Raw genomic sequence first — 24,954 nt, forward strand, 5'->3', positions numbered from 1 at the left:
CACACATAACTGAAATGATCAGGATCATTATCAAGCTTCTTCAGAGCTTTGCTGATGAGCTGAACATTGGAATCAGGTGTGTTGCAACAGGGAGAGATGGGAAAACGGGCAGGGGGGCGGCTCTTGAGGATCGGAGCTGGACTTGCCTGCTCAAGGTGGTCTCGTCAAACCCCGGATGAACGACAAAATGCGCTCCGAACCAAATAACATTTCATGTTTTTACTATTCATATATACAGTATAGAACATCTTCAAAAGCAGATGTCAACATTCACTAACTTTACAAACTCAATTCTCGTCACTGCCCAACAGTGATTAAAAGCAAAATAGATTTCCTAGATGGTTTTGCCAAACATCTCAAAGGTGTATTTAGTGATCCTCAACCTTAAAAAAAATCACTTTCACATCAATCACAATCTAAGGACTCTTGACTAAATACGCAATTCCACCTGCATGCTGCCCAAAGCGCAGTAAAAAAGTTCAAGTTTCATTCAGTCAAGAACAGTAGCATATATTATACACATGAAAAAAATATTGTTAAAAAATGACATTGCTGCACAAAAATCATTACATCCTGGAAAATGTGTTTGATTGAAAGCTGCGTTTGTGGTTGCCATTTGAACTGTTTTTGTGAGGAAAAAAACATGAGAATGTATATCAATTAACCTTTTCTTCCAAAATACTGTCACACTGTCGAAATAAGACTAAACAATAAATAGCTACATAGTTTGCATAGTGTGAGCCAATGGCCCAAAAATGAAGACGCAAAAAAATTCACAGTTGATGCTTTCCCGCCGATGGAAGAAAAATCAATTGAACACTGATCCATCTTTTGAACGCTATAGAAAAGTTTAAAGCATTTGGTTGGCAATTATTTCAGCCATAAAAAAAAACAACAACAAACAAGAGTCATTAAAAAAACAAAAGCATCTAATGGCTTCAATCCAGAGGCTTGTCACACTCAACCGAGTATTCATGTTCTTGGTAACAGTCAATGTAGAAATGCAAAGGCTTTAACATCAAGTGCCGTGTAGACCAAAAATAACATTTACCACTCACACTCACCAAAGACATTCATACTCGCTCCAAAAACTCCCACTCACCCAAAAAACTGCTTAGTGAGCAAAAATAACAAAACAAAAAAAACCCTGACTTGTTGACTTTTCTTTTGATGACGGCGCGGACACCCGCAGCGGCTCCTTTGTTTTATGTCGAGGGAAGAAATTTCATCTGTGCTGTATGTTACACATACATACAGCACATTTGACAATAAAGTTGTATTCAATTCAATTCAAAAACTGAAACATAGAACAAAGTTTCACCAGAAAAACCCAAAATCCATAACATACAAATCCACACAATATGAGGCCCTTTTAACCTCAAGCCAAAGTAAAAAAATTGTGTTTGTGAAAAAAGGAAGCTCAAAACTCTCTCCCCAATGTCAAATGCTGATTGGCTCTGCCATGCAGTAAGTCCCGCCCTCTGTTGCTGTTGAGTGTTTGGGGTATTTTTTTTTTTTAAATCGGAGAGGGACCTTCTTGGAGGGAGATTGTTGGTGTTTGAGGTTTTTTTTGGGTGCTTTTTTTTTTGGTGTGACTTTTTTTTGTGTTTTTGATAAAATGTATGTGAGCATTTCTTATTGAATGTGAGAGGTTTTTGGGTGCGTGTAAGAGGTAAATGTTATTCGTGGCCCATACGGCACCTCATAGTGTTTTTACATTTACCACAAGGAAAATGCGTGACTTTTTTCACTGCAAGTTCATTGTGAATAGCGAACAGCTGGTGCCGGGTGGCATGTTTGTTCAAAGTTTTCCTTTGAGGAAAGAAGAGCACCATGAAACCAAACTGACGGTCAATAAGGACATTGGTGACTCGCACCAAAAGCAAGATTCTGGAGCAAGGCCAAGAGATGGAAGCGCTGGTGATGACATCAACAGTGACGGCCCATCATTTCTGCGAGCGGGGAAGGGGCTGCGCTGTGCGTCATAGGTTCAGCCGCAAGTGTTCCGGTCGTTTGGAGTTCAGAGGATAGGCTTGTTTTTTGTAGAGCTGCTCGCCGACGCTCGACGGCCGCCTAATGGGAAGTGGTGCCGAGGCTTCCGACGCGCCGCTGCTGCCGCTGCTCGTGTCCATTTGCTCCATTGTGAACACCTCCATGGGTTGTTCCGCGGAGGCTCCCTGCGGCCAACAGTCTCCCCGTGCGAACTTCACCGGGCTGCGACGGGAAATAAGCTGCTGTTATTTTTCTCAACATTAGGACTGTCAATTACATGAAGCGGCGGGGTGACAAGTGTGTCCCAAAAGAGAGGAAAGCTATAATTTGTCATCACCTCACAGGCGTCCTCGGGCTTCCCGGGAACTTGCGAGGCGAGCGGACCTTTGGCTCGAATGAGAATTTCTCCTTAACGTTTTCCAGCACGGACGGAGCCACATATGTGAAACCCTGCAACAAAGCCAATAAATGACCAGTCAACTGAATGCCAGCAATGTGGCGGAACAGTGAGGGAAGCTTCCAGGAAGAGGACTCCTGAACCAGATGTGACTCATTAGCCGATTCTGGTAAAACATATTTGCTGAACAGGAAATGACAAAAACGTCCACAGGTTGCCCCGGTTGCACAAAATATGTTTGTGTGCAGATAATAGGCACAACTTTCTTCTCCTTAAACCTTTTTTTAAGTATTTTAGTACTCCAGCATCAAAAGTCTCTTGTGTGATGTTATTTACAGCCAGACAAACAAATAAAAATAAAAATAATCTCACTCCGTTAGCTTATCACTAGGACAGCCCAGGTAACGTTTTCAGAACTTGGCCCAACAAGGAAACTTTTCTCGTTCTGCGCACACCAAATCAGCGATTCTGCATGGTGGGTATTTGCAGTGTTAAATCATCTAATCTAATCTATGCATCTATCCGTCTTTCATCCACATTGACATTGACTGACAGATAAAATCAAGTGGGTAAGTGGCTCGTAGTGTTACATATGGAATACTTTGCAACAATAATTCAAGACACAAATCCCTCCTCGTTTTAAAACATGGGTGTTGTGATGCCTCCAAAGAAGTAGCATGCACTACACTTACTGTACTTCAAAATCTGGAGACTGTTTTCCACTACCTGCTATTTGTTTTATGGATGGTTGTTTTTAAAATATAGTCGAGTTTTTACTACACAATACTTAATGTGATGTTTTTTTTAATTGCAGACAAGAAATACAATTTTGAAAAACTAAAGCTAATACTAAAACAAATGTTTTTTAAAACTAACAAAGCCGCTCCAAAGAGTAATTTCGAAATGTCTGAATTTAAAAAACAAAACTTGAAACAAATTTAAAAAAAATAACAACTGAAAATTCTGAAACCGTTATAACCCCGATCTGGTGCGGCGATGAATGAATCTTTGACAACAACGGATAACGAGGCAAGAATGACACAACCGGGACGCACCAGGAAGACTTGATTGGCGCTCTCGCTGAGCATGGAGTCATCCGGACTGTCCACTGGAGGCTGGCTGGTGAACTTGGAGTCAAACTGGCTGACATCGTCGGCCGATCGCTGCCAAAATAAGCGGCTCAGTGAAGATGATTGTTTTGGGTTCGGGTCAGGGAGCGCGGCGGCACTGTATGCCGGATGAACTCACCAGGAAAGGTTTGAATGGAGGTTCCACTCGGTGTGCTAGGAGCTCTTCCCAGTTCGTATGGCGGAAGAAAGGGTGGGCCTGGGGGAAATCAATATTTTTTTTTTAGATACCATGAGAGACGACAGAAAATTGAGGTCTCCTGTTGAAAGGCTGAAATTCCAAGGATTTGGACAGTTTTTCATTTAACATTGTTTTGAAATGATTCATCGATTGATTAATCAATAATTGATTTGAGTGCACCTTTAATCGCAACATTGAGGGGACGGGGGCTTGCAATTAGATTCTGTTTCACACTCGTTCAGCCGCAGTTATGATTCTAAGAATTGTAACAGCTCTTTTGATGGTGGCGCGGGGCCCCGCAGTGGCTCCTCTCTCTCCTGAGGAATGTCATTTCGTCTGTGCTGTATGTTGCACATGTAGCACATTTGACAATAAAGTTGACTTCAAAAAATTACCTGCACCTCGCCGGCGTCATTTGGCCCTGCCCCCAGTCGCGTTGAGGCGCTTCGCTTTAAAAGCTGAGAGAAGAGGAAAAATAAAAAAACGTCATGTTGAGCAGATACAAGCTGTGCAATACGAGGTTGGTGGAGAGGAGGAGCAGTGAAGGTTCACTTTTTTGAGGAGATCTCTGGCTTCTTGAGTGAGGTAAGGTGGAAGACTGAGTTTGCATTTTAAAATTTTGTCGATGGTCTTTTTCCGGTTTTCGCCAGTGAACGGAGGCTGCGGGAGAACAAGACAAAAGATCTTAGCGAACAGAATCGGCTGACTCGGCAGAAAATCGGACGCGGCCATGTGCGCTTACTGCTCCTGTCAGCATGTCGTACATGAGGGCCCCCAGGCTCCACCAGTCCACTGCTCTGTTATGGCCGCTCCTCATGAGAATCTCCGGAGCCCTTGGGAAACGGTGATGCGGTTAACACCGAACGGCAGAAGCGGGCCCCAGTGCCACAAAATGTGTTTCTGACGACTACTTGTATTTTCGCAGTGCAATTGCAAAAGGTCCATAATCTATGGAAATCCAAGCCCGGTCTGTCACTGTTCTGAACTATTGCCCGGCAAACTGAACTAAACTGGACTGCCGGTTACTTGGCCTGTAGGATTGTAATGAGCAGGACATACATGTACTCGATGGTACCACAGAAGGTGTGGGTGACCGTCCCATCATGGATGGACTCTTTGCACAATCCAAAGTCGGTCAACTTCACATGCCCTGAAAGTACAAATCGCAGAACTATAAGCATGGAAAAACAGTCTTCGGATAGCATATCAATTTGTCAATCTTGAAACTCACGAGAGTTGACAAAAGTCCGAAATATTTACAAGCTTGACATGCGTGTGGGTTTTTCTTTTTGGTCCACTTGAAAATAAATGTTTTGGACACAACACGCATTGTGAAGGGTGGCTTCTCAGCGATCACACAAGAATATTGTACAAGAGCCGCATGTGACAAAGAGACAAGATTTTTGTACCCTTGTTGTTGAGCATAATGTTTTCAGGCTTCAGGTCTCGGTAGATGATTCCTTTCTGGTGCAAGTGGCCCAGTGCCATTGAAATCTCAGCCAGGTAAAAACTGCCAACGGAAGAAGACGGGCACAAAAAAAAAGGGGGAAAAAAAGCATGAGACATTTCTCTTTAAGACGATCACATCTCACATAGGATTTGCACATTTCAAAATGTGTTTTACGAACATACATCCGGTAACTTAAACTGACCACAAATAATACTGTTCACAAGCCTAACATGGATTCTGGAAACAATGACATTTATATATTAAGAAGGATGGCACGTTACAATCACGCGGTATGAATTTTTATGTTAATGGGATGCCTGAAATGCAGACACCATATTCCCGTAAAAGTTTTTTTTAAATGAAAAAAAATTGGACGAACAGGTTTAAATAGATAGAAACCATAATTTCAGACCAACAAAAACAGCGTGCAAAAAAGGGCATCAAACTAATTTTCAACCATAAATATCTTTCAAAAACCCTTAAGAGGGTGTGAAAGATTGTACAGTATAATTATGAAAAAAAATACATTAAAAAAAGTTAACTGAGTACATATGAAACTTACCACGCTGTGTCTTCCATAAAGATGCCCTCGCGCTCCAGTTGCATAAAAAGCTCCCCACCTGCAAATGCATTCACGTTAGAAAAAGTGTGTTCACACTGAAAATGCTCCACCATTCGATCCTCGGACATGAAAAGTGGATTGCATCCATTTATGTCACTGAGCAAGGCTGTGCTGATGCTTGTGGATGCTCACCGCTGAGATACTCCAGGATTAGGTACAACTTTCCTCCTGTCTGGAAGGCATAAATAAGATCCACTATAAAAGGATGCTTGACCTCTTCCAGAATGCTCCTCTCGGCTTTGGTGTGCGCTGTGTCCTTTGCGTTGCGAACAATCATGGCCTGACAAAAGGGATGGGGGGGGGGGCACAGAAAACAAGGGATGATTTGAATCTGAGCTATAACTTTAACCCCGTTAGAACTGCGTTAAGTCTCCGCACCAGTGACAGCGCTGGAATCAGACACCATGTGTGAGGGGAGAGGGTGAAGCCTCATTAAGCCAATAAACACATCATTACCCAAAGCCTCAAACTGCTGGGAATGGAGGAGCTAGGCAATCGTTTAGTGTCAGCTGAAGCTAAGAGGTTAAGCGGAGCATAAAAGCCACGATGAGGTTTCAAGAAGAGAGAGAGAGAAAAAAAAGCCTGCTTCCATTACTTTGGGTGGTCTGCTACTCGCATGTGGCTTCACAAGTGAATGCACAAATCTGTCACCAAGACAGAAAAAGGGGCACATTGTGGCATACCGTATATGTGAAACATAATATGTGCTTAGGTGGCGGTGTGCTTTTAACTGTTACGTATTTTGGGGACCTAATTCTCCACAAATAAGGGCTGCTTGCGTTTCCTCACATAATGCCACCCCGATGACACTGCTCTGCTTAGGATGTACACAAGAGGGCAGTAGCGCTCACGATGGCACATCATAGGACAAGCACATCAAACAAAAATGAGAAACAAAGGATTCGTCCTCACCTTTTTCAAAACTTTCATTGCAAATATCTTCCCAGAGGTGGAACCTGATACCTTTCGAACCTGAAAAACCTAACAAAAAACAAAATGTTCAAACAAAATACAACATAATCCTCATGGAGCTCCAAGTAATCGAGCAGCTATAGGATCGACTCAACCGGCGTTTCACTTCTTTGGCTTTTTGTCGTTTTTTTGGTTTTTATTTTTTTTTTGTGGCGCCCTCAGAGAAGAATATCCGTGACAACAATGGTCATATGGTAATGATAATAATGACCCTCTTAGTGAATTTACAGCGACAGACTACCAGTTGAGGACAAAATGACAAAAAATTGTGTTTACAAAGCATACATAATTCCAGTATTAAGTTTTAAACATCACTACGTGATGTATTGCTCTGCAAAGACCTCCCTGAGTCTGTCAAGTTGTCTTCAAATCATGACCAGTTTAAATTTATTTTTGTTTTCGTATACTGTGGTTAACTTCTCGAAATGGATATGACAGTTAGCAATGGAAAATAGTTTCACAAAATTTCCTTGTAAAGTAGATGACTCCCCCCCAAAAATGTTCATGGTTGCGGAAAAATGCCACAAAATGGTGGAAAACATTTTTTTTTCTATTTCACAGAAAAGACAATGCTGTGACTAAAGCGCTCTTCCCTCACTTCAACATAGTTCCTTGGCCTTAAAATGGCCTCAAAGAAACTGAATTTTTGTATTAGACATGGCTTTGGCTGAGCGCAAAAACAGCAAGTATGTGAGTTTATTTCAGCAAATTATAGAGTGGTGCTTCCCCCCTGAAAATCTGCAAATTGCAAACATCACGAAAAGCACTGGAGCTGTAATATGGCTTTACAAAAGCAAAACAAGATTAAATGTTGCCTGACAACATCGAAGAGGCATCTATTTTAACAATATGTTAATTATGCCGAGTGTAGAAATGTACTGCATCATACTGAGAGCTAAGTATAATATTCGGACTGCCTTGTACTTGAATGAAGTCACTGTAATACTGCTGTGACCAGTCGGTGTGTATTTGAATTGGAACAGCTCAATGACCAACAGCATTGAGGAGTGAGGCACAATTTCCATTGCCTTTATGAAAGAGATGAACATAACGGCTCACCTTTCCATAGCCACCCTTTCCCAGAACCTTCAGCAGCTCAAAGCACTCAGGTCTGATTTGTTCGGTTCCCTTGTTCACGCTGTTCTCGGAAATCTCAAACTTCTCACAGTCATCTATGTTACTGGTAAAATAAAAATAAAAAAGGGGGTGGGGCAGAGAAATTAAAAACAAATTACATTGCGGCAGAATTACCACTGGATATGTGCTAGGATTGGCTGGCGTTCCTTGCGGATAGAACAGGTAGACTAAACTGCCTTTGCCTGGCTCTAAAGGTCATTACACAAAGGTGAACACCTTTTCTCAAATCTCGGTTAGTGATCCGATCAAATAATCTTACCTTTTAAATTAAAAAAAGCAAATGATAGCAAACAATGAACACATTGTAATACTTGCACAGCTTTAATTATACAGGTTGAGACATTTCCTTTTGTACCAGTTGATGCTCACAATTCAAAACCGCTGCATTGGTCCATGTATTCACTGATCTGACCCTGAAAGTAAAGAAAACAGGAAACCTTTCAGAAAATCTGAACGTTTTAAAAAGGCAAGGCAGGACTACTATGTGACTTTTCATGGTAGGATGGAAACTGGAACACGTGCCTCGGGCTTAGCTGTGCACCATTTGTTTTGGTCTTTTGTGTGTAAACAGTAACAGTAGTCATTTTAAAAGTCGTTCAGAGAAAAGAGTTGTTAGAAATCGTGTGTTGGTAAACTGTTTGCAGGAATGACAATGTCGATGTACCGAAACATTGATTACTTAATTTTTGTCAAACGTATATTCAAAGTTCAACTTGACAAGGTGCCGATAGTCTTCACCAGGTATACATGGATGCTCATACTGTATTTTGAACTGTGACTACTTTGTGTTGGATGATGGGTGTCCTAGGGATCAGGGACATGGGAGGGATGGATGAGTTTGTCTTTGTGTTGTGTTTTCAGTATGAAAGAGCAATATAAACAAAGATTTGATTGGATATAATTGTTATTTTATTTCTCATAATATTTAACCTGAAGTGCTCAGTGAATTTTTTGTGAAGCATTATGTGTTGCTTTTCAAGTATGAAACAGCGAATTTGCACATTTTGTCTAAGATAATAAAACTTTCATCTAACTTAAAATGTCTTCTTTGTATGCCTTCTTCTAATATTGGACCATAGCTTTTTTGCATAAAATTTGTTTTATTCTCATTAAATCAAGACTTTTTTTCCTGTAATATTATATTTTTTTATCCCACGTTGTTTGGCCCAAATAAGTATTTCTATATTGCAAACTACACAATGGTATCTTGAATGTTATTGAACACAAAGGGGGTAAGAACATGATGAAATGCTTAAAACAGACATGAGATTTATTTAATGCTGGCTAAATCACTTTTCTTAATATGTCATTAACATTAATGTAGGCTAGTTAATTAGACATGAATTATGTTTTATTTTCCTGCATGTTTTGAATCTTGTTTTTCGACCAACTAAACATAAAAAATAGATATTTAAAAAACTGACAAGTGTCAAATAATAACTTCTTAACATATAGACGCCTGCCGTGAATGCAGCCTGATTACGCGACACGTGTTATCTTGTATTGCACTGAGCATGCCGGGAGAAAACAATTACAGAAGCAGTATCCAGTAGGGGATAGTCTACAAAAAAATATTTTCAAATTACAGTAAATTTGCTACGAAAAATACCGTGCTACAAATGTCGTTAAGACTATTAACCGTTTACTGTAAGATAAAAGAGGTTCTCCTTCTGAACTAAGAGCATAATTACATTTGGTTTTCAGCTGTATGCGCTTTCGCAGTGCTCGGAGACGGAGTACCGGACACACAGACAGACGGACCTCGTCCGGACACTGGCGAAAAACTCAAAATCACTCAAACTGTAGCGTCACCAAAAAGAGCACAAGTAACGCACAGAGTGTACCGTCACTTTAAATCGATGAAAAACTATACAATGACGTTTTTGGGCGTATTTCGGTGAAATGGAAGAATTCGCGGGAAACGCAGGGCGAGGACAGTGTCCGATATTGGGTTTCGTTGTTGTATTAGCAACTTGAAGGCGCCGCGAAACATTTGAGCGAACACACGCTATTAGCATCCATGCTAAAGCGTACTGTAATTACCCCGTCTTCCAGTTCGTCGTCCGATACATTCTCATCCGGTTGGTCCAAGTCGATATCGAAGACCCCCGCCATGGCCTCAAGGCGTTTGGCCCGGTGTTTACACAGAAAACGCAGGCCTACTCCCACGCCTCATGGGGTAGCCGTACCAGCTACTACGGCCGGTCGGCTACAATACAGAAAGCGTGAGCCACTCGCCCGGCTAATCAAAATACAACAAGCGTTCAACTGGCGGGAAGCCGGGAACGCCTCGAGCGTCGAAGGTCGGTAGTGGTCGGTTTAGCTCGGTCGTTTCCGGAAAATGTCGGCAAAGTTCGGCAACTTCCGTCCACACTCAGTGAGTGGAAACCGTGACTCGAATAAATCGAAGCTTTACGTCTCAACTGGACGGTATGCATTGGCACACTCTGGACACCAATGCCGAATTAACAGCTAAATTCTTATGCAAATTAAAAATCTGACAACGTGACAATATTAGACGATCAAATCTAAAAAAGCCAGTTTAACCAGTAGATGGAAGCAAAACCCCCTTAGAAAGTAAAATAGATTTTCAAACATACTCCTACTGTACGGTTGACTTTTTTTTCTCTCCCTCACATTTTTAACACTTTATTCGTGACTTTAGCTTCAAGAAAAAAAAATTATCTCTAGTTTTATTTAAATACACCAAAATATATACAAATATGCAAAAAGAAACAAAGTAAGGACACCATAAAATAAATGTGTTTTTTTATTCTAGCTAATGATCCAAAAAGTTCTCCAGGGCATTTTAAGTTTTCAGTGCCATCTTATTTTTTTAATGTTCAAAGCTGTAGGAGTTGCAGTGGATCTATTTACAAAAAAACAAAAAGAAGTTATCCAAAATTTTGTCCTCAATGCAAAAAAAAAAAAGGGTCATTTTTCCTCTGTTAAATGTAACACTGTTTCTAGGTTTGGTTCTTGTATGAAAAGAAAAACAATAAAACAAAGCAGTTAACATTTGTTTTGTCAGACACTCCAGCCAGACTTCATTGTTTTTATTTTTACATTTTGATTTTGATTTTTTTTTAATTAACGAGAATGTTGTGATTCTGTATTTTATACACGACACGTGAATCAGTTTGTCTTTATAAAGAGTGAATTGGAGGTGTGTGGTGCTTTTGTGTTGCTTTCTATTCTACTCCCTCTAAGCTGACATTATCTATTTGCATGTAAAGCATCTTTCAGTGTTTACATAGTGATGATGTGTTTAGCGAAAATGGCGATGCATATTTTCCCTGTCCTACTGATACTATCACTATCAGTGGTATTATACCACCATGTGTATTGTTCTCTACGCAACCAGACGAGCCAGATGGCCACCCAACAATTAGTTTTTTCATGAAAACAAGAGTGCTCAGGTGGGGTTCTTTTAGTTCTCTTTAAGAGGCATGGATCGGTCCATATAAAAGTCCCTTGACACGTGTCGAATAAATGTAATCATCTCTGCCCATGAGTCAGCAGGACATCCCAGCAGTCGCGCAATCCAAAACACTGGAGTTGAAAATCTCCAGCAGTGCTTTAGTTTTAGAGCTTGGAGTCTTGTCATTGCTTTTTTAGCCCTCAGCATGTGTGAGAGGGGAGCTGACCTGACTCATTCATATGTGATTGACCCATAATCAAAATCTTTTTCAATGCAAATTTGGTCACGCAAATTTTTGTTTTCTTTGGGGTGTGGTACAGCTTGACCATATCTGTCGACGTCTCATCATCTCAATAGGCATACCTTAGTTTTGTATGATGTAAAGATTGACTGAAGATATATTTGACAGTGCCTGAGTTAAAAAGTTAGTGTCGAGCCCTACATTACCCAAGATGAGAACAGCGCGTTGAATAGAAACAAGTACAAGTCTTTTACGAATTCCAACAGCTTCATTCAGCGTGATGTTGAATTTTATTTTCAATCATCTGTTTTACCCGTAATGGTGACTGCTGTATTCCGAACTCTGGGAGTATCCCGTAGGAGGAAATTACTGTCCAGATTTCAATGAGGGAATGTCAGAAAGCCAAGAAATGACAAATATTCTCATGTTAAGTCACCCCGGAGACTGCTCAGAAGTACAAATAAATTTCTTCCCCCCCCCCCAAAAAAATGTCAGAATGTATGAATAATAGTTCGACCTTGGTTATTGTAGTTGGTATTCCTCTTGTGTCCCTATGGGTCACAAGAGGGATAATAGGAGACCGTGTAGACGTGATGAGCCTCGGCTGATGCACGGTTTGGACACACAGACAAATGAGCCATCGGTCCTGTGTCAAAGGTTCTGGGAAACCACCGTGTGACTCACCTTCACCCTCCCAGTGACTACACGCTTCGATTCCGCTTCCAAAGTGAGGAAATTGGTTTAAATCCAGTCTGAGTTGAGGTTCAAACCCGGATTGTCTCTGCTGAGATGCAAATGTGCAAATCACAGCCACAACTTTATTTCGTTACATAATGTAAAATGTACTTTGCTGATTTAAGCAGTGTCAGTTCTAGATTGATTTTAACGGGGCTGGGGGGGGGGGGCACAGTTTTGAACACACACTCGTATTGTCTAATTTACTTCACTGTAATTATTTCTGAATGGTATCTATTAATTATATCACTTGTCTAAATCTAACGCCATTCGAAGTCATTACAGTATATATCAAGTAAGTCTGTACGACACTCATGGCAATGATGCAAAGAAACACAAACCTTGCTAAGGCGCATGACTTAGTCTCGACTTGGCGGGGGGCAGGCACAACATTAAGGGGCACCGTCCGCCGTAGAACTGCCATTGGATTTCTGAAGAATTCTGCTTCCTTATAGTCCCTGTGACTTGAATGCAGACAAGCACGATAGATAATGGAAGGTTAACGCACACAAATATATCAACCCTATCGGTCAGTGTTCTGTGTCTATTGTAAATTTACAGTACAATTGTTCTTAATCTCTCAAATTATTCCTTGGCTGATTCTTGTGGAGTCGCTTGGCTGTTGACCATTCGCCAAGTTTCATGTTCGGGAATTTGCATGTACATAACGACCGTTTGAGAGTGTACATTCCTTGCGTTGGTGAGGCTGCAATACATGGCTGAGTCATATTTGTGCAATGGCGTCATGTCATGACGCATACACTCCAAAAGTGTTTGCTTAATGCCGCCTGACAAAAAAGAAAAAGAAAAGCTCAAAGTGGAGGAGAGTCCGCGCAGCACTCTTGTAAAACAGGTCACGCTCAAGGTGCGTGTCAGGTACACAGTTCGTTGCAACTGTTTTACGCCCACTCGCTTGCCTCATTGTTACCTAATTTCATTCATTCTCCCCTCCCGTGTGTTCAGGACACACCTGAGTGACGCAGGTTTGCTGGCAAAACTCCTGGTTACAACAAAAGCCGAAGGAGAACTCAAGAAGCGGCGTGAGGCTCGACGTGGGCCTTCTTTCCATCGTGCTATGACGCAGAGGCACACACACCTTTTGTGTTTAGCTGATGAGATAATACACACAGAACATTTGTGACTCACGTAACCTAATACAAGGGCAGGATGTTTAAACATTCATATTAAGGTGTCCATAATCTGACAGTGACCCATAACACGGAAGAGTGAAACGTTTGCCAAGCTTGATTGAGTCACGGCACATATTTAACAGGAAAAAAATCTCAACAGTGCACCGCCAAACATAAATGTCACAATGTAGGCGACAGTTTAATGATGTACTCTCTTGTCATCGTATGGAAAAGCATTTTTCATTGTCACAACATTGCTGACTGATGAACAAAGACGCATTGTTGGTTCAAAAAAGTGACTTACCAATTCAATGGAAAAAGTGGATTATTTCCTTCACCACACCTGATTCTCTCTCACAGCATCCTGACTGGGAATCACTGAGAACTACAAAAATAAAAAATCCACACATCAGACCATGTACACTCGTACAATCTAATATTCAATACAAGCTCCGTCTCAAATGAGACTCTAGAAAGATAATTTTTGATAGACAGTCAGAGAGGGATTTAACGTGTGGCTGTATAAATGCGACTTCAAATATCAGCAGGAAAAAAAAATGTATAAATCACACCCTGAGGGTTCGAGGTCACTATGACTTGATTGTACACCAATTATAGACTCAGATAGTCAACCAAAAATATGTATATACTCAACAATAATGATTGTACTTTCATGTGTCTTTTTATATCGTTATATGTATTTTTTTCGGATTTTTGTTGAGCGTGAGCTTTATTAAGGTGTGTGTGTGTTTTTTTTAAAGAAAGTAAGTCACACAATCACATTATTTTCCTTGATGAATGTTTGTACTGTAGACTTTGATATATATATACACAGTATATATTTTTTTTTCTCTGTACTTTCCCACAACAGAACTCAAGCACAAATGGTAACATCATCATTTTGAAATCCAATATTGTATTATGTAGAAATTTGAAACCTTTGGGCGGAGAGTGTGTGTCATTGTTGAACAGTCAAATATTGACATTTACATATGTTAATGAAGGGACAGACAGTTCTGCATTACACAAAGTCAGACTGCTTAAACACATCCTGGGAGTTTGTAAATAAATAAAAAAAAACTCCTTGCGACTTGCTAATAAAACAAAGGATCTTTATTTAATTTGGTGAGGAAAAAAAGGAGAGGATATTGAAAGTTCTCTGTGCTTTAATAGTTGGGGACTGTGAAAGGATAACGAAATAAAGAAAAGGCTTAAGGGCGACTTGTGATGAGGTCACAGGATATTTTAGCATCCCTCAGACTTTGAGGCTCCCAAGAGATGACAAGCGCACATGGGGAGAGTGGGTCAGTGTGCCAGGAATTAAAACCAAGTCACATGCAAATTGGCATCCAGAGGATGTTCGAATCTTCACTTTTGGTCTCTCTGTGTTCGGGCAGGAAAAATTTGTGTGTTGGACTTTCAGGCAGTGCGTCACCTGTGATTCTGTGGGGTGTGGTTGGTTTCGGAACCTGAGGACTTCAACAAGTCACAATTGTTACGTCCATATATATATTAACAGTGAGTTAAGATATACTATAATTGTACCAATAAAAACCTGTAACCTGATAACATGATAAGCTGTCCACTACTGTAGTAGCCGCTGTGCCTGAAAGGGTTAAATATGTTGACCTATATATAGTTTTTTATTAACAGGAGGTTATCACAAAAAATATATACTCACTTTAAAAACTGGTGATCAGAATTTTTTTTGGGTGTCAAAAGTAACGTCATGTGATATTTACATAACCGAGGGAAGCAAGCGTAAGGGCTATAAAAAAAAATATTTTGCTTGCAATCCAAAATGGAGATGATGTCAGTGTGGCGATAGCAAAGCGGTAATGCGATAAGTGCTCGAATGTGAAACATTAGACGTGACTATGTAATGGTGGTGATGGATCCTCCTTGTCCTCTCTTGACCGACGTGAGATTCTTGAGAGGCTTCAAGGTCAACGTCTGTGGCTGACGGTGTGGTCACCGCTTGAGTCAAAATCAAGGAATACATCTTTTTTTTTTTGGAAGCACACTTTATTAGAAGTGAAAAAAAAAACAAGACAGCAATGATCAATTCAGGTACAGACAGTAAGTAGTACAATGCATAAGACATTTACACAATATGAAACAAGTCAGGGGTCTGCTTCACTATTATCCAACATTATTATATGTATGAGCAATTTTCTGCTTTAAAACAACTCACCTGTTGACTGACTTTTGGCTTTTTATCAAAAGGCCACCTTAACAGTCGGCACGATGGAGTGGCAATAAAAAAGAAAAACATGTCGCAAGAGGCGAGAGTTTAGGACAGGGAAGTTGTAAAAGGGAAGCGTGTGTACTACGATGACAACTGCTGTCACAATCGCATGTGTCGCAATGAGGTGTGTGCTGTCTGGATTCTCTGGAAATTCAAGGACTCTTCACACCCACACAAACACACAACTGACAGAAGTTCATCGGTACTGGCACGCATGAATCCGCCCCAATATACCCTTAGTTCCACATTTTAAACAGCCTCAGACGTCAACGTGGAGGAAGAAATAAAGACTTGGGATGAATGGGAAGTATCACGGTAGCGCACCCACCCAGAAATGGGAACTGATGCTAGCTGAGACAAAGAGAGGAGGAGGAGGAGGAGGACAAAACAGGATGCTGGTCAGATGAAAGAGCCCGGAATGTCAGACAGCCTACAGACTGTTGTCGCCTTGTAATCTTAACAGCCAACACCAGTCTGATAAGCTATGTGGCAGGCCAGGAGAGTGACCACCGCCGATGAGCGCGAGGACACCGGACAGAACAAAAGCCTTATAATCCCACTTACCGTGACAGGGGGAAGAGGGAGACGGCAGCGTCGGGAGGGGAAGCCGGGAGCCAGGGCGCCCAACAGTACCTCTCTGTTTCGAATCTACTCGAGTGATTCGTCTCTTGGCTCTGCGACCGAAGGGAGTGCAACGGGTTCATTCGGGGGTTCAGCTGAGGTAACGGCATAGACGCTTTTCACTGTGCACTCGCGTGAGGCTTTTTTTTTCTCTCTCTCCCATTCCACCTCCTCCTCCTCCTCCTCCTCCTTCCCTCTCTCGCTTGTGCCGGCTCGAGCGCCTGCTGCGCTCAGTCCGGCGTAGCGAGGTGGCGGCACATAAGAAACTAGAACACTTCACGGCAAATAAAAGATACCTGACACACACACACAAAAGACAATTGATATAAATGCCCTTCCATGATCTTGCGGGGTTAAAGGTTTCAAAAGAGAAGCACTTACCAGAATGTACATGCAAGCGGCTAGTTTGGACAGACTATGAAGAGATAAAAGCGAGAGCACATGCAACAACACTAGCCTATTGCAACTCTGTTTCCCTTCGCACACGTCGATGTGATTCAATACACGCTTGCATCTGGTAGCTGACTCATGCTCCCTTCCTGCAGGCAGAACAATAAGGGCAGACAAAAGGGGCGATACGGACCGCGTTTTAACGCTTGGCCTCGGAAGGTAGCGGGATGAGCGTTAGAAGAAAGACGTGTGCCGCGTCTCAAACAAAAACGCAGGCGCGGCAGCTGACGCTGACACGGCTCGCCAAACTCCTCCGAAAATGGGCAGGTAACCGGGGAAAAAAAAATAAGTTCAAACAATGACTTTTTGGAATGAATTACTCACACCGTAGCTTTCGAGTACTCACACAATGACATGCACGAAAGTAGAGAGGGAACCCGGACCAGAGAAAGCAGATGAGGTGATCCTTCGCTGATGCGCCGGTGAAAACACGGCGGCGTGAGACCGCAACCTTCATCCAGCTCTCCTTGTGGGGACCACGAGCGCACCCGTGTGCTGTAAACCGGTGCGGGATCCAGCTCCATGTGCAGGACAGATAGAGATCAGTGGTAATAAAACACGTCGCAACCCCCACCGTCCTCCCTCCGAACGCCCCTGCTGACCCCAGCCCTGCGAGTAAAATTGCCTTTGCCGCTCTCCTGTAACTGCGGCGGGGCTCGAGTTACAAGAAAAAAGGAACATTGTTCTTGAAACTCCTTAATCTGTCTTTACGCAACTTAAAGTCTTTCCTTCTTCTCATTCCAAATACAGCCCATTAAAAAAAAAAAGGAAATCTTGTTCTCAAAGAATCACTCGCAGCGACAGCGAGGAAAAAAAAATAGCGTTGGACAAGACATGAGCTGGAGCTACAACTGGCTCTTTTTGTTCCAGACAGGGAGGTTTTGATGGATTGTCACTAGTAGAGAGGGTGGGGAGGGTGGCAGTGCTGGCTGCCCCCGCCCCGGTCTACAGTCAGTGCTGAGTTCAGGCGGGGCACAGAGTGCAAGTGCGTATATGTGAGAGACACACAGGGGAGTGACCATACGCACGCACTCACATGCTCCCAATTGGAAAGATGCGAGCATGAGTCAGCACGCTACAGTCGTACGCTTCAATACTGAGTGGAGCCAGACCCCACAGTGGCCCCTCTCCTCCACCACCCACACACACAGCCCCCCCCCCCCAGCCCGCCTAGTGCAGTGCTCGGTTACTCTAAACAAGCCCCTGTAATCTAGCTGACAACTAAATAAACAGTAATTAACATTTTTTTTCTGTCTACGAGTCCAATTTGGAAAGGAAACAGAACTGTCAATGTACAATGAAGCAGAAGAAGAAGAAGAAAGGAGTAAAAATTATACAAGTGCGGGGAAAGAGGCAAAAGTGAGGGGGGAAACATTCCTTCCTCGGTGTGCACATGTGAATGAATAGAGGCAGTGAGCTGGGGGGGGGCAGTGGGGGTAGGGTGGGGTTGGGGCTTGAAGGCCCCTGTACTTACAGTTGGGATCCCCTATCCGGCGCGGTTTGGCCCTCTGGGGGCCTCCGAGCGCGCCCCTTAAGGCGCGCTGCAGTGCCGCACCCAGCAGAGGGACAAGTCTGCTCCTACCGACACCCCCCCACACACATCGGAGGAAGCGGGAGACAGAGAGAAGGAGAGAGACACAGATAGAGGTGGCTAGGTATGGAGGGTGGAGGGGAGCTGGTGAGGAGGAGGAGGAGGGGGGGGGCACAAATCACGTCACATCTTTGTTTCTCACCCGCCCAAGGGCAGCCACAAAGGGGGACACGCTGTTCTTCGCAGTCTCCACCGCTTCCCTACGTCCATGTGGAGGAAGACGAGGGGGTTGGGGGGTGGGGGGCAACGAGTGCAAGTCCCATCGCTGCGCACGCACACGGAAACAAAGACACACACACACACACTCGTACAATAGAAATAGCTAATAAAACAGCGGCAAAAAGTCAACATCGTGTTCAAAACCCCTCCAATAAAACAAAGAAGGAAAATTAAAGTTGTCTGGTCTTCAGATGGTGCCCGCGACAGCTGTAGTCAGCCACATTCTCCCACTCGGCGCTCAGTTTCCTCCCGCTCTCTTTCATACACACACTCAACACTCACACAGACGGATGAACCCGTTCAACTCCCTCGCAGTGCCGCCTCTGCCGCTGCAGCGAGGAGAAATGAATGACTTCTCAGAACTCTCACATTTATCACAGGCGGATCCTGTAAGAACTGGTTTCAGCCAATTAATGGGGAAGTGAGTCGTACCGAGCTGTGTCATCACTGGCTGAAACCTGAAGGAGGGGGGGTCACAGGGGGAGGAGGGCGCTCCTGTAAGACGGCCCATATTAGGAAACCCTTTACAACATTTAGCCACCAAGTACAAGCTCACTACCGAACCACCACCAAGAGGTTGCAGAGACTTCCCTCGAAGAGCGAATTATCGCCCCAATCCCTAAAATGCCGTTTGTAAGTAATCAAAAAGCAAATATATCCTAAAGACACGCTCTGGGGGCTATGCAGTGTGACATACAACATATGAGCTGGATCATGGTTTTACTATTGTTTCTTTCCCGGCATCATTATCAAATATTCTATACGGCAAGTCCGCGTGGGCAGGCACGTCACAAACGGTTGACTTTATGGCTGATAAATTTCTCTTGAAGGAGGCAAGTCATTTCCGTCCCTTCCCACTTCCTCCAACACACACACACACGCGCGCGCACACACACACACACACACACACACACACACACACACACACACACACACACACACACACACACACACACACACACACACACACACACGCACAAATAATTAACGTCATACAACTCAACTGTATTTGTATAGCATTTAAAAAAAAAACCTCCAGATAATAATTCCAACATTTTATGTTTCACAGAACAGGAAATCACAAAGAGCCAACATTGAAACTGTTGTGTAGAGAAAATGGAACCTCCTCTTCCATTCCCTTCCCCCGACATCAACAAATTCCTGGGATCTTCACACACAGAGGATGCAACAAACTCAAAACAAAATTCATGGAAGCTGAATGGACATTTTGCCAGGAGTGCACAAATAGCACAAAGATTATAAAACAAAGTGTAAAAATACAAGAGCTCGGCAAGGAAAAGCAGACCGCAAAGAACAAAGAGCCCAAGAAAGGGTTTTCAGAAATGGCGGGCGACTCATCGCTGACTCGATGAGCAACACTTGAGTCATGAGAACGAGCATATTCACCAGCTAACGCCGCAAAAAACGCTCAGTTTGAAAGTTGTTCATGCTCAAGGAGTCACAGGACTGGTTCACCAACAAAAATTGATTTGGAACTTTTTGTTTTTGTTTTTTGTGGGAAATATACTTTAACTTTCTGAAAATGGATACAAAAAAATGGAATTCGATGTTCGATACCAACCAGTGAGTAGGACTGACCTTTGGAAAGTGTTTCTGTATGGCATCAATTTGTTCCCAAGTGTTTCTTCATTCGTGTAGCTTGATGTACAGACTGTATATTTTTCGATTCATGTAATAAACAATATTGCTTTGTGCTGTAAATGTGGCTTTTCATGTTGGGCAAAAGTTTGGAAGTGCTGAGCAAAATTGAGCACGTAGGAGAAGAAAAGTTTGCAAAAAAAAAAACCTCTTCCGGTAGTGAAAGGATGTAATTTGGAAATGAGCTTCTCATCAAACTAACAATTCAAAAGCTCCCATGTACTCTCTTTTTTAACATCAATAAATGTGTTTGAAATTCACATCCAATGTCAAGAGTAAATCATTCACCTATTAGCACTATTGCCAAGTCATTTTTAACTTCCTGTCACAATATGATTAAAAAAAATCAATGTGTTTGCAAAAAAATGTGTGTGTGTGTGTGTGTTGTGTCTGTGTCACTTCTCAGTTATCCGGGTTGCACTATTCTACAAAAGATTGAATCCAGGCAAATGGATTTTGCTTGCTGGTGGTTTTCTTCCGTGCCAAAAATGTTCCAAAATGAGAAAGGCAATTAATTGTGTGTGATCTTCGGCTCATGGAATACTAACTTTCACCCCCCCCCCCCCCCGCAAAAAAACAAAAACAAAAAGGTTCTGTCAAATAATAGTAGTGGCAGTTGCAAAAATGATCATGTCCTCATTATATTTCATTTTAAAATGATATAAGTATAATGAGTAATTCTATGCCGCATTGTGTCTGTCTGTGTATGCAGTACTGTATTACAGCTACAAAATTCCGCAGTGGTGCATTATTCTATCAAAGTGTTTTACTGATGACATGCATCATTCCGTGACTCAAGCTTGTGCTTTTTTTATGTGTTGTAAATGTGTTCAAAAGCGTCCGGTTAAAATACCACATTGTCCTTATGTACAAAATGGCATGACAATACTCGTGTATGATACAAAAATAGGGACCTATAACCCAGTATACGTCAATGAGAAGTCTGGTTTCTGGTGACAAAAAGTGTCAAATGTGTTCACAGCCCTAAAAATAATTTGTTCAAGCACAATTGCTTTAATTAGAATGTTGAGGCTGTCGGCACTCCCAAGTGGATGTGACAAAAATTTGCCCGTGATTTCTTGGAAAGGGGCTTCAAATGAGTCACTGTCCAAGGGCATCATCACCTGCACACAAGCAGGTGATGCACAATTTGTCAGGTCGTCTCCAAAACATTTCCAGTTGAATTTAGAACAGGGCTGGGACTGGGCCAGATACATCCAGAAAATGTATCCTCATTCTTTTGTTTGCGTGGATACAGTATGCTTGAGTTCATTGTCATGCAGAAAAGGGAAAATGTTTTTTATCTGTCGTGTTTGGGAGACAATTGCTATGAACAGCACAATTCTGGAGTTACGCAACCTTCACAAACGCGTAGCTTGGACCTGAAGAAAAAAAACAAGGCCCAAGTGTGATGGGCCCACTCGCACGCTTCTTTGTGGGTATTGAAATAAAAAAATAAAATAAAACGTACTGAAACAAAGGTCCATTTTATTTTACTGGACTAGAGTGCTCCACTCTTCTAAATAGGTTTGTTATATTTTACAGGTCACGTACAGTGCTTAATATCTACAATTTTGGTTGACACGTCACTAAATAAATCAAAATATATGTAAAGGCCCTGTTAAGAGAAAGGATAGACTCAACTTCCTTTATCGATTAAAAAGCAATCTGATTATACATTGGAAAAAGCACAATTTATGTACGTGTGTGTGTGTGTGTGTGTGTGTGTGCGTAACACACACACACACGCACACACACGCAGAATATATGTTCATTCATGTGCGTGGCTAGTGCGGTGTGCGCGGCTAGATGACTTCCTGACTTCCTTCTCTACTTGCCGTACCATCCTTTGCGTTGCAAATTGGTTTCGGGTGAATCAGCAGGACGCCTGCTGAAAGCATTTTGCCTGTAACTGCGACCCATCAACAATCAGAGCCACAACGTTTGTCAATTTGCTTCAATACTCGATACATATACCCAGCTCTACTTAACAGATGACAACAGCAACCATCAATCAACGAACTTTCCACACTTTTATTTTTAAATAAAACAAATTAATAAGTATATTTGCAACAAAACAACAACAAAAAAGTTAAACATTTTTGATACAGGTTTATGCTTATACACACAACCACGGGTAGATTAATTTAAGTGTAATAAATATTCGCAACTGAAACATTTTAGGTCTGAGTGTATCGATGAATATTCAGTTTTTAAAAAAATCAAAAATTGTGTTTTATCCACAGTACAACTGGCGTCATTTATCAGGTTGAACACACACTGGAAGCCCGAGTTTCATGAATCTTGAAACGTTGCATTATTTTTGTTATCGGACTGATAATTCACTTGTCTGGTCGAATTTTACAAAGTTGCTCTTGTGAATGCAAATCAAACTTTGAAGTAGAGAAATAAACTTTTATACTGATTCATGGTTCATTTGTCTTTATTTTAGCGGGAGCCAAAACCAGTAAGACCCAAAATATTTTGGCATCATAAATCTGATTTTGTTTGTTGTAATACAAATACATGGAAAGAAAACCGTGGGGAAAAAACTTGCATATTAAATTGCAATCGCAATATTGAGCAAAAACATTATTATTGAGAGTGTTCACCGTGAGTGCATACTTTGCTAATTTGGGTGCTGATTCAAATGTAGTATTAAATTTAATCTGAACTGACCAGATTTGTCCTTAATCACTCCCTTCGTATAATTCAAAAAGAAATTGAGGCTCAGTGTTTATCTTGACAGGATGACTCACCTGAAACCTTGACACGCAGGTGGCAGCCATCTTGAATTGTTCCCCCAGGACTAGTTTGTCGAATTTTCTCACAGTCAACCATTGTTTTGGCGTTATGTTGACGGTGTGAAAATCTAAAAGTAGGAAAAAACAAGTCACAAATTTCCATGACAGCGAAGGAAGCTCAGTTCAAGTTCAACCTATCATTTTCATGGGAAGTTTTCCCTCGTTGGCTAGCTTGTTTTGCCCCATCAACGCAGCTACAAAAGCATCGCTTTTCTGTCCAGCCACAGGATTTGATCCTCATTGATTTTTAATACGCGCCCCTCGCCTTCAGTCTGTATATTTTTATACAGTTAAGAAGTTAATTTACTCACAGCCAACCAGGTGAATACCGACTATCCCGCCCTCTGAAATGAACATCAAACATAGAAATTGACAAATTGACACTGTGACAGAAGTGATAGACTCGTAAAAGTAACAAGTTAATGTGTATTTAAGTTTTTACAGATACGTTTTTAATAGACTTTCATATATTTAATTTAAAAAAAGGTAAGGTTGAAGGCCTTTGTATATGTTTTCTGGGAAATTGTCATTCGTGGAAAAATATTTTTAAAAATAGGTTTGAGCTTTGGGTCTTGCTTTCATCTGATTTGATCACTTAAAGGACAATACAACTCAAATGTTGAGGAGACTCATTTGCTGGAATCTTAAATTATAGAAAATATTTGAGACGAAATGGACTCAGAATTAAATCCGCTGAAGTGAAAATGCCCCGTTGCATTATTTTGCAAAATTATCAACATGACTGAAATAAGTAGTAACAAACGGACATTATGTTCATTTGATATACAGTAGAATCATCTTCCATTAAATTTTTAATTAAGCACGGTGGTAAGTAAAATTCATGTTTTGTTTGTTTCATCAATGAGTTTGTTCCAAGAATGAGGTTTCTTTTCCAAAAACTTTTTCATCTGTGCCTTGCCTGGTGGGGCAATGCGTCTTACTTGATCAATAATAAGGAACACTAAGCGAACAAAGTCTGAAGGGGGGGGGGGGAAACTCCCTCATGTCTCAACTTCCTGGAACCCGGATGTTGCTGAGGAGGTTTAATTGGAGAGCACTATCTCATCTCCCATTTTTTAATAAATGACCGTTTCCTGGTGCTGTTTGCAAAGTCTGCGCATGCGTGTTTGATGTTTTGGCATCCTGTGTTTATTTTGTTTAAAAAAAAAAATTCCACAGGCCATGAGTCAGAGATTCACCTTTGACCTGTGTGCGCCTTCCGAAGGCTGCCACCTCAAATAGGCATTCACACACACGCATGCACACATGCTCTGACGTCCCAAGCATGGCATGATAGAGAACAAGGGCTCACATGACAGCCTTGCTGGGTCCAACTCGTTACGACACCTTCACAACATCGAGCTTAGGCAACACTGTTACCCAACACGCTGCAAGGCCACAGTTCACACCTAACATAACAGCACCAAAAACAAGACACAGATTTGGCAGAATGCAGACATAAGATCCAACCCTGCTCCACTTTAAAAAAATAAATAAATAAAAAAATCCACCATATCCAATCGAGCCAGGCTTGATGGAGGGTTACGATTCAGGTTTACTGAGTGAAAAGAGAGAAATATGAGGAAATATTTCACTGAGGGGAAAATGATGGGTCTCGTGCAATTCAGTAATGTAATATCTGCATGTTTTCCTGCATCGGTTCAAGTGGGCTTTTTCCCCAATGATCTCATCACTTAAGCATTGCGAGCCCACTCCTGGATGGAGATCCCCCTGCCTGGAGTGTTTATCACATCCGTGTTCCACAGTCATCTCTGTATATACAAGCTCAGACACATAACTATCCTCTTGGGTAGCGGGTCTACTGCCAGGAAGCCAGGCGGGCAACATTTTTTTTTCCTCCTTTCACATCTGAACTGGCACCCAAAGGTGGTCCTCCAGCCCGTAAGACATACCCACCAGTCCCAGGTTCAGGTTTGCATGCCTACACTGAGCTAGG

General features: G+C 41.9%; 1 protein-coding gene and 1 long non-coding RNA gene across 3 annotated transcripts in view; both read right to left on the reverse strand.

The window, feature by feature from the left end:
- Positions 1-204: 204 nt before the first annotated feature.
- On the reverse strand, positions 205-13,219 carry rps6kb1a (ribosomal protein S6 kinase b, polypeptide 1a). 2 transcript variants are annotated; one of them, XM_052047894.1, is made up of 15 exons: positions 12,617-13,219; positions 8,248-8,291; positions 7,801-7,921; positions 6,682-6,750; positions 5,902-6,049; positions 5,710-5,767; positions 5,107-5,207; positions 4,757-4,847; positions 4,440-4,530; positions 4,250-4,357; positions 4,093-4,155; positions 3,638-3,715; positions 3,445-3,552; positions 2,330-2,442; positions 205-2,214 (listed from the first exon to the last, which is right to left on the reverse strand). In XM_052047894.1, exons 1-15 carry the CDS (start codon positions 12,629-12,631, stop codon positions 1,983-1,985), a joined length of 1,440 nt encoding a protein of 479 aa, XP_051903854.1. In that variant the 5' UTR covers positions 12,632-13,219; the 3' UTR covers positions 205-1,982. The 2 variants fall into 2 exon arrangements, with proteins under 2 accessions (XP_051903854.1, XP_051903853.1); XM_052047893.1 differs by lacking the exon at positions 12,617-13,219 and adding an exon at positions 9,922-10,210.
- A 2,189-nt stretch (positions 13,220-15,408) lies between these two features.
- The window catches only part of LOC127588959 (uncharacterized), a 46,327-nt gene continuing 36,781 nt past the window's right edge, over positions 15,409-24,954 (reverse strand). The window contains exons 4-5 of the long non-coding RNA XR_007959238.1: positions 18,458-23,065; positions 15,409-18,296 (exon numbers count right to left, since the gene is read on the reverse strand). This is a non-coding gene — a long non-coding RNA (uncharacterized LOC127588959). The remainder of the gene's footprint in view (positions 18,297-18,457; positions 23,066-24,954) is intronic.

The sequence above is a fragment of the Hippocampus zosterae genome, chromosome 16, assembly GCF_025434085.1.
Source record: "Hippocampus zosterae strain Florida chromosome 16, ASM2543408v3, whole genome shotgun sequence".
Classification (NCBI taxonomy): Eukaryota; Metazoa; Chordata; class Actinopteri; order Syngnathiformes; family Syngnathidae; genus Hippocampus; species Hippocampus zosterae.

Coding starts and splice junctions, on each gene's coding strand:
- rps6kb1a (XM_052047893.1), bottom strand. CDS start 9,993: ATGGCGGGGGTCTTCGATATCGACTTGGACCAACCGGATGAGAATGTA. Junction 3,553..3,637: donor CTCCATTCAAACCTTTCCTG/GTGAGTTCATCC, acceptor TTATTTTGGCAG/CGATCGGCCGACGATGTCAG. Junction 2,215..2,329: donor AGCCCGAGGACGCCTGTGAG/GTGATGACAAAT, acceptor TTCCCGTCGCAG/CCCGGTGAAGTTCGCACGGG.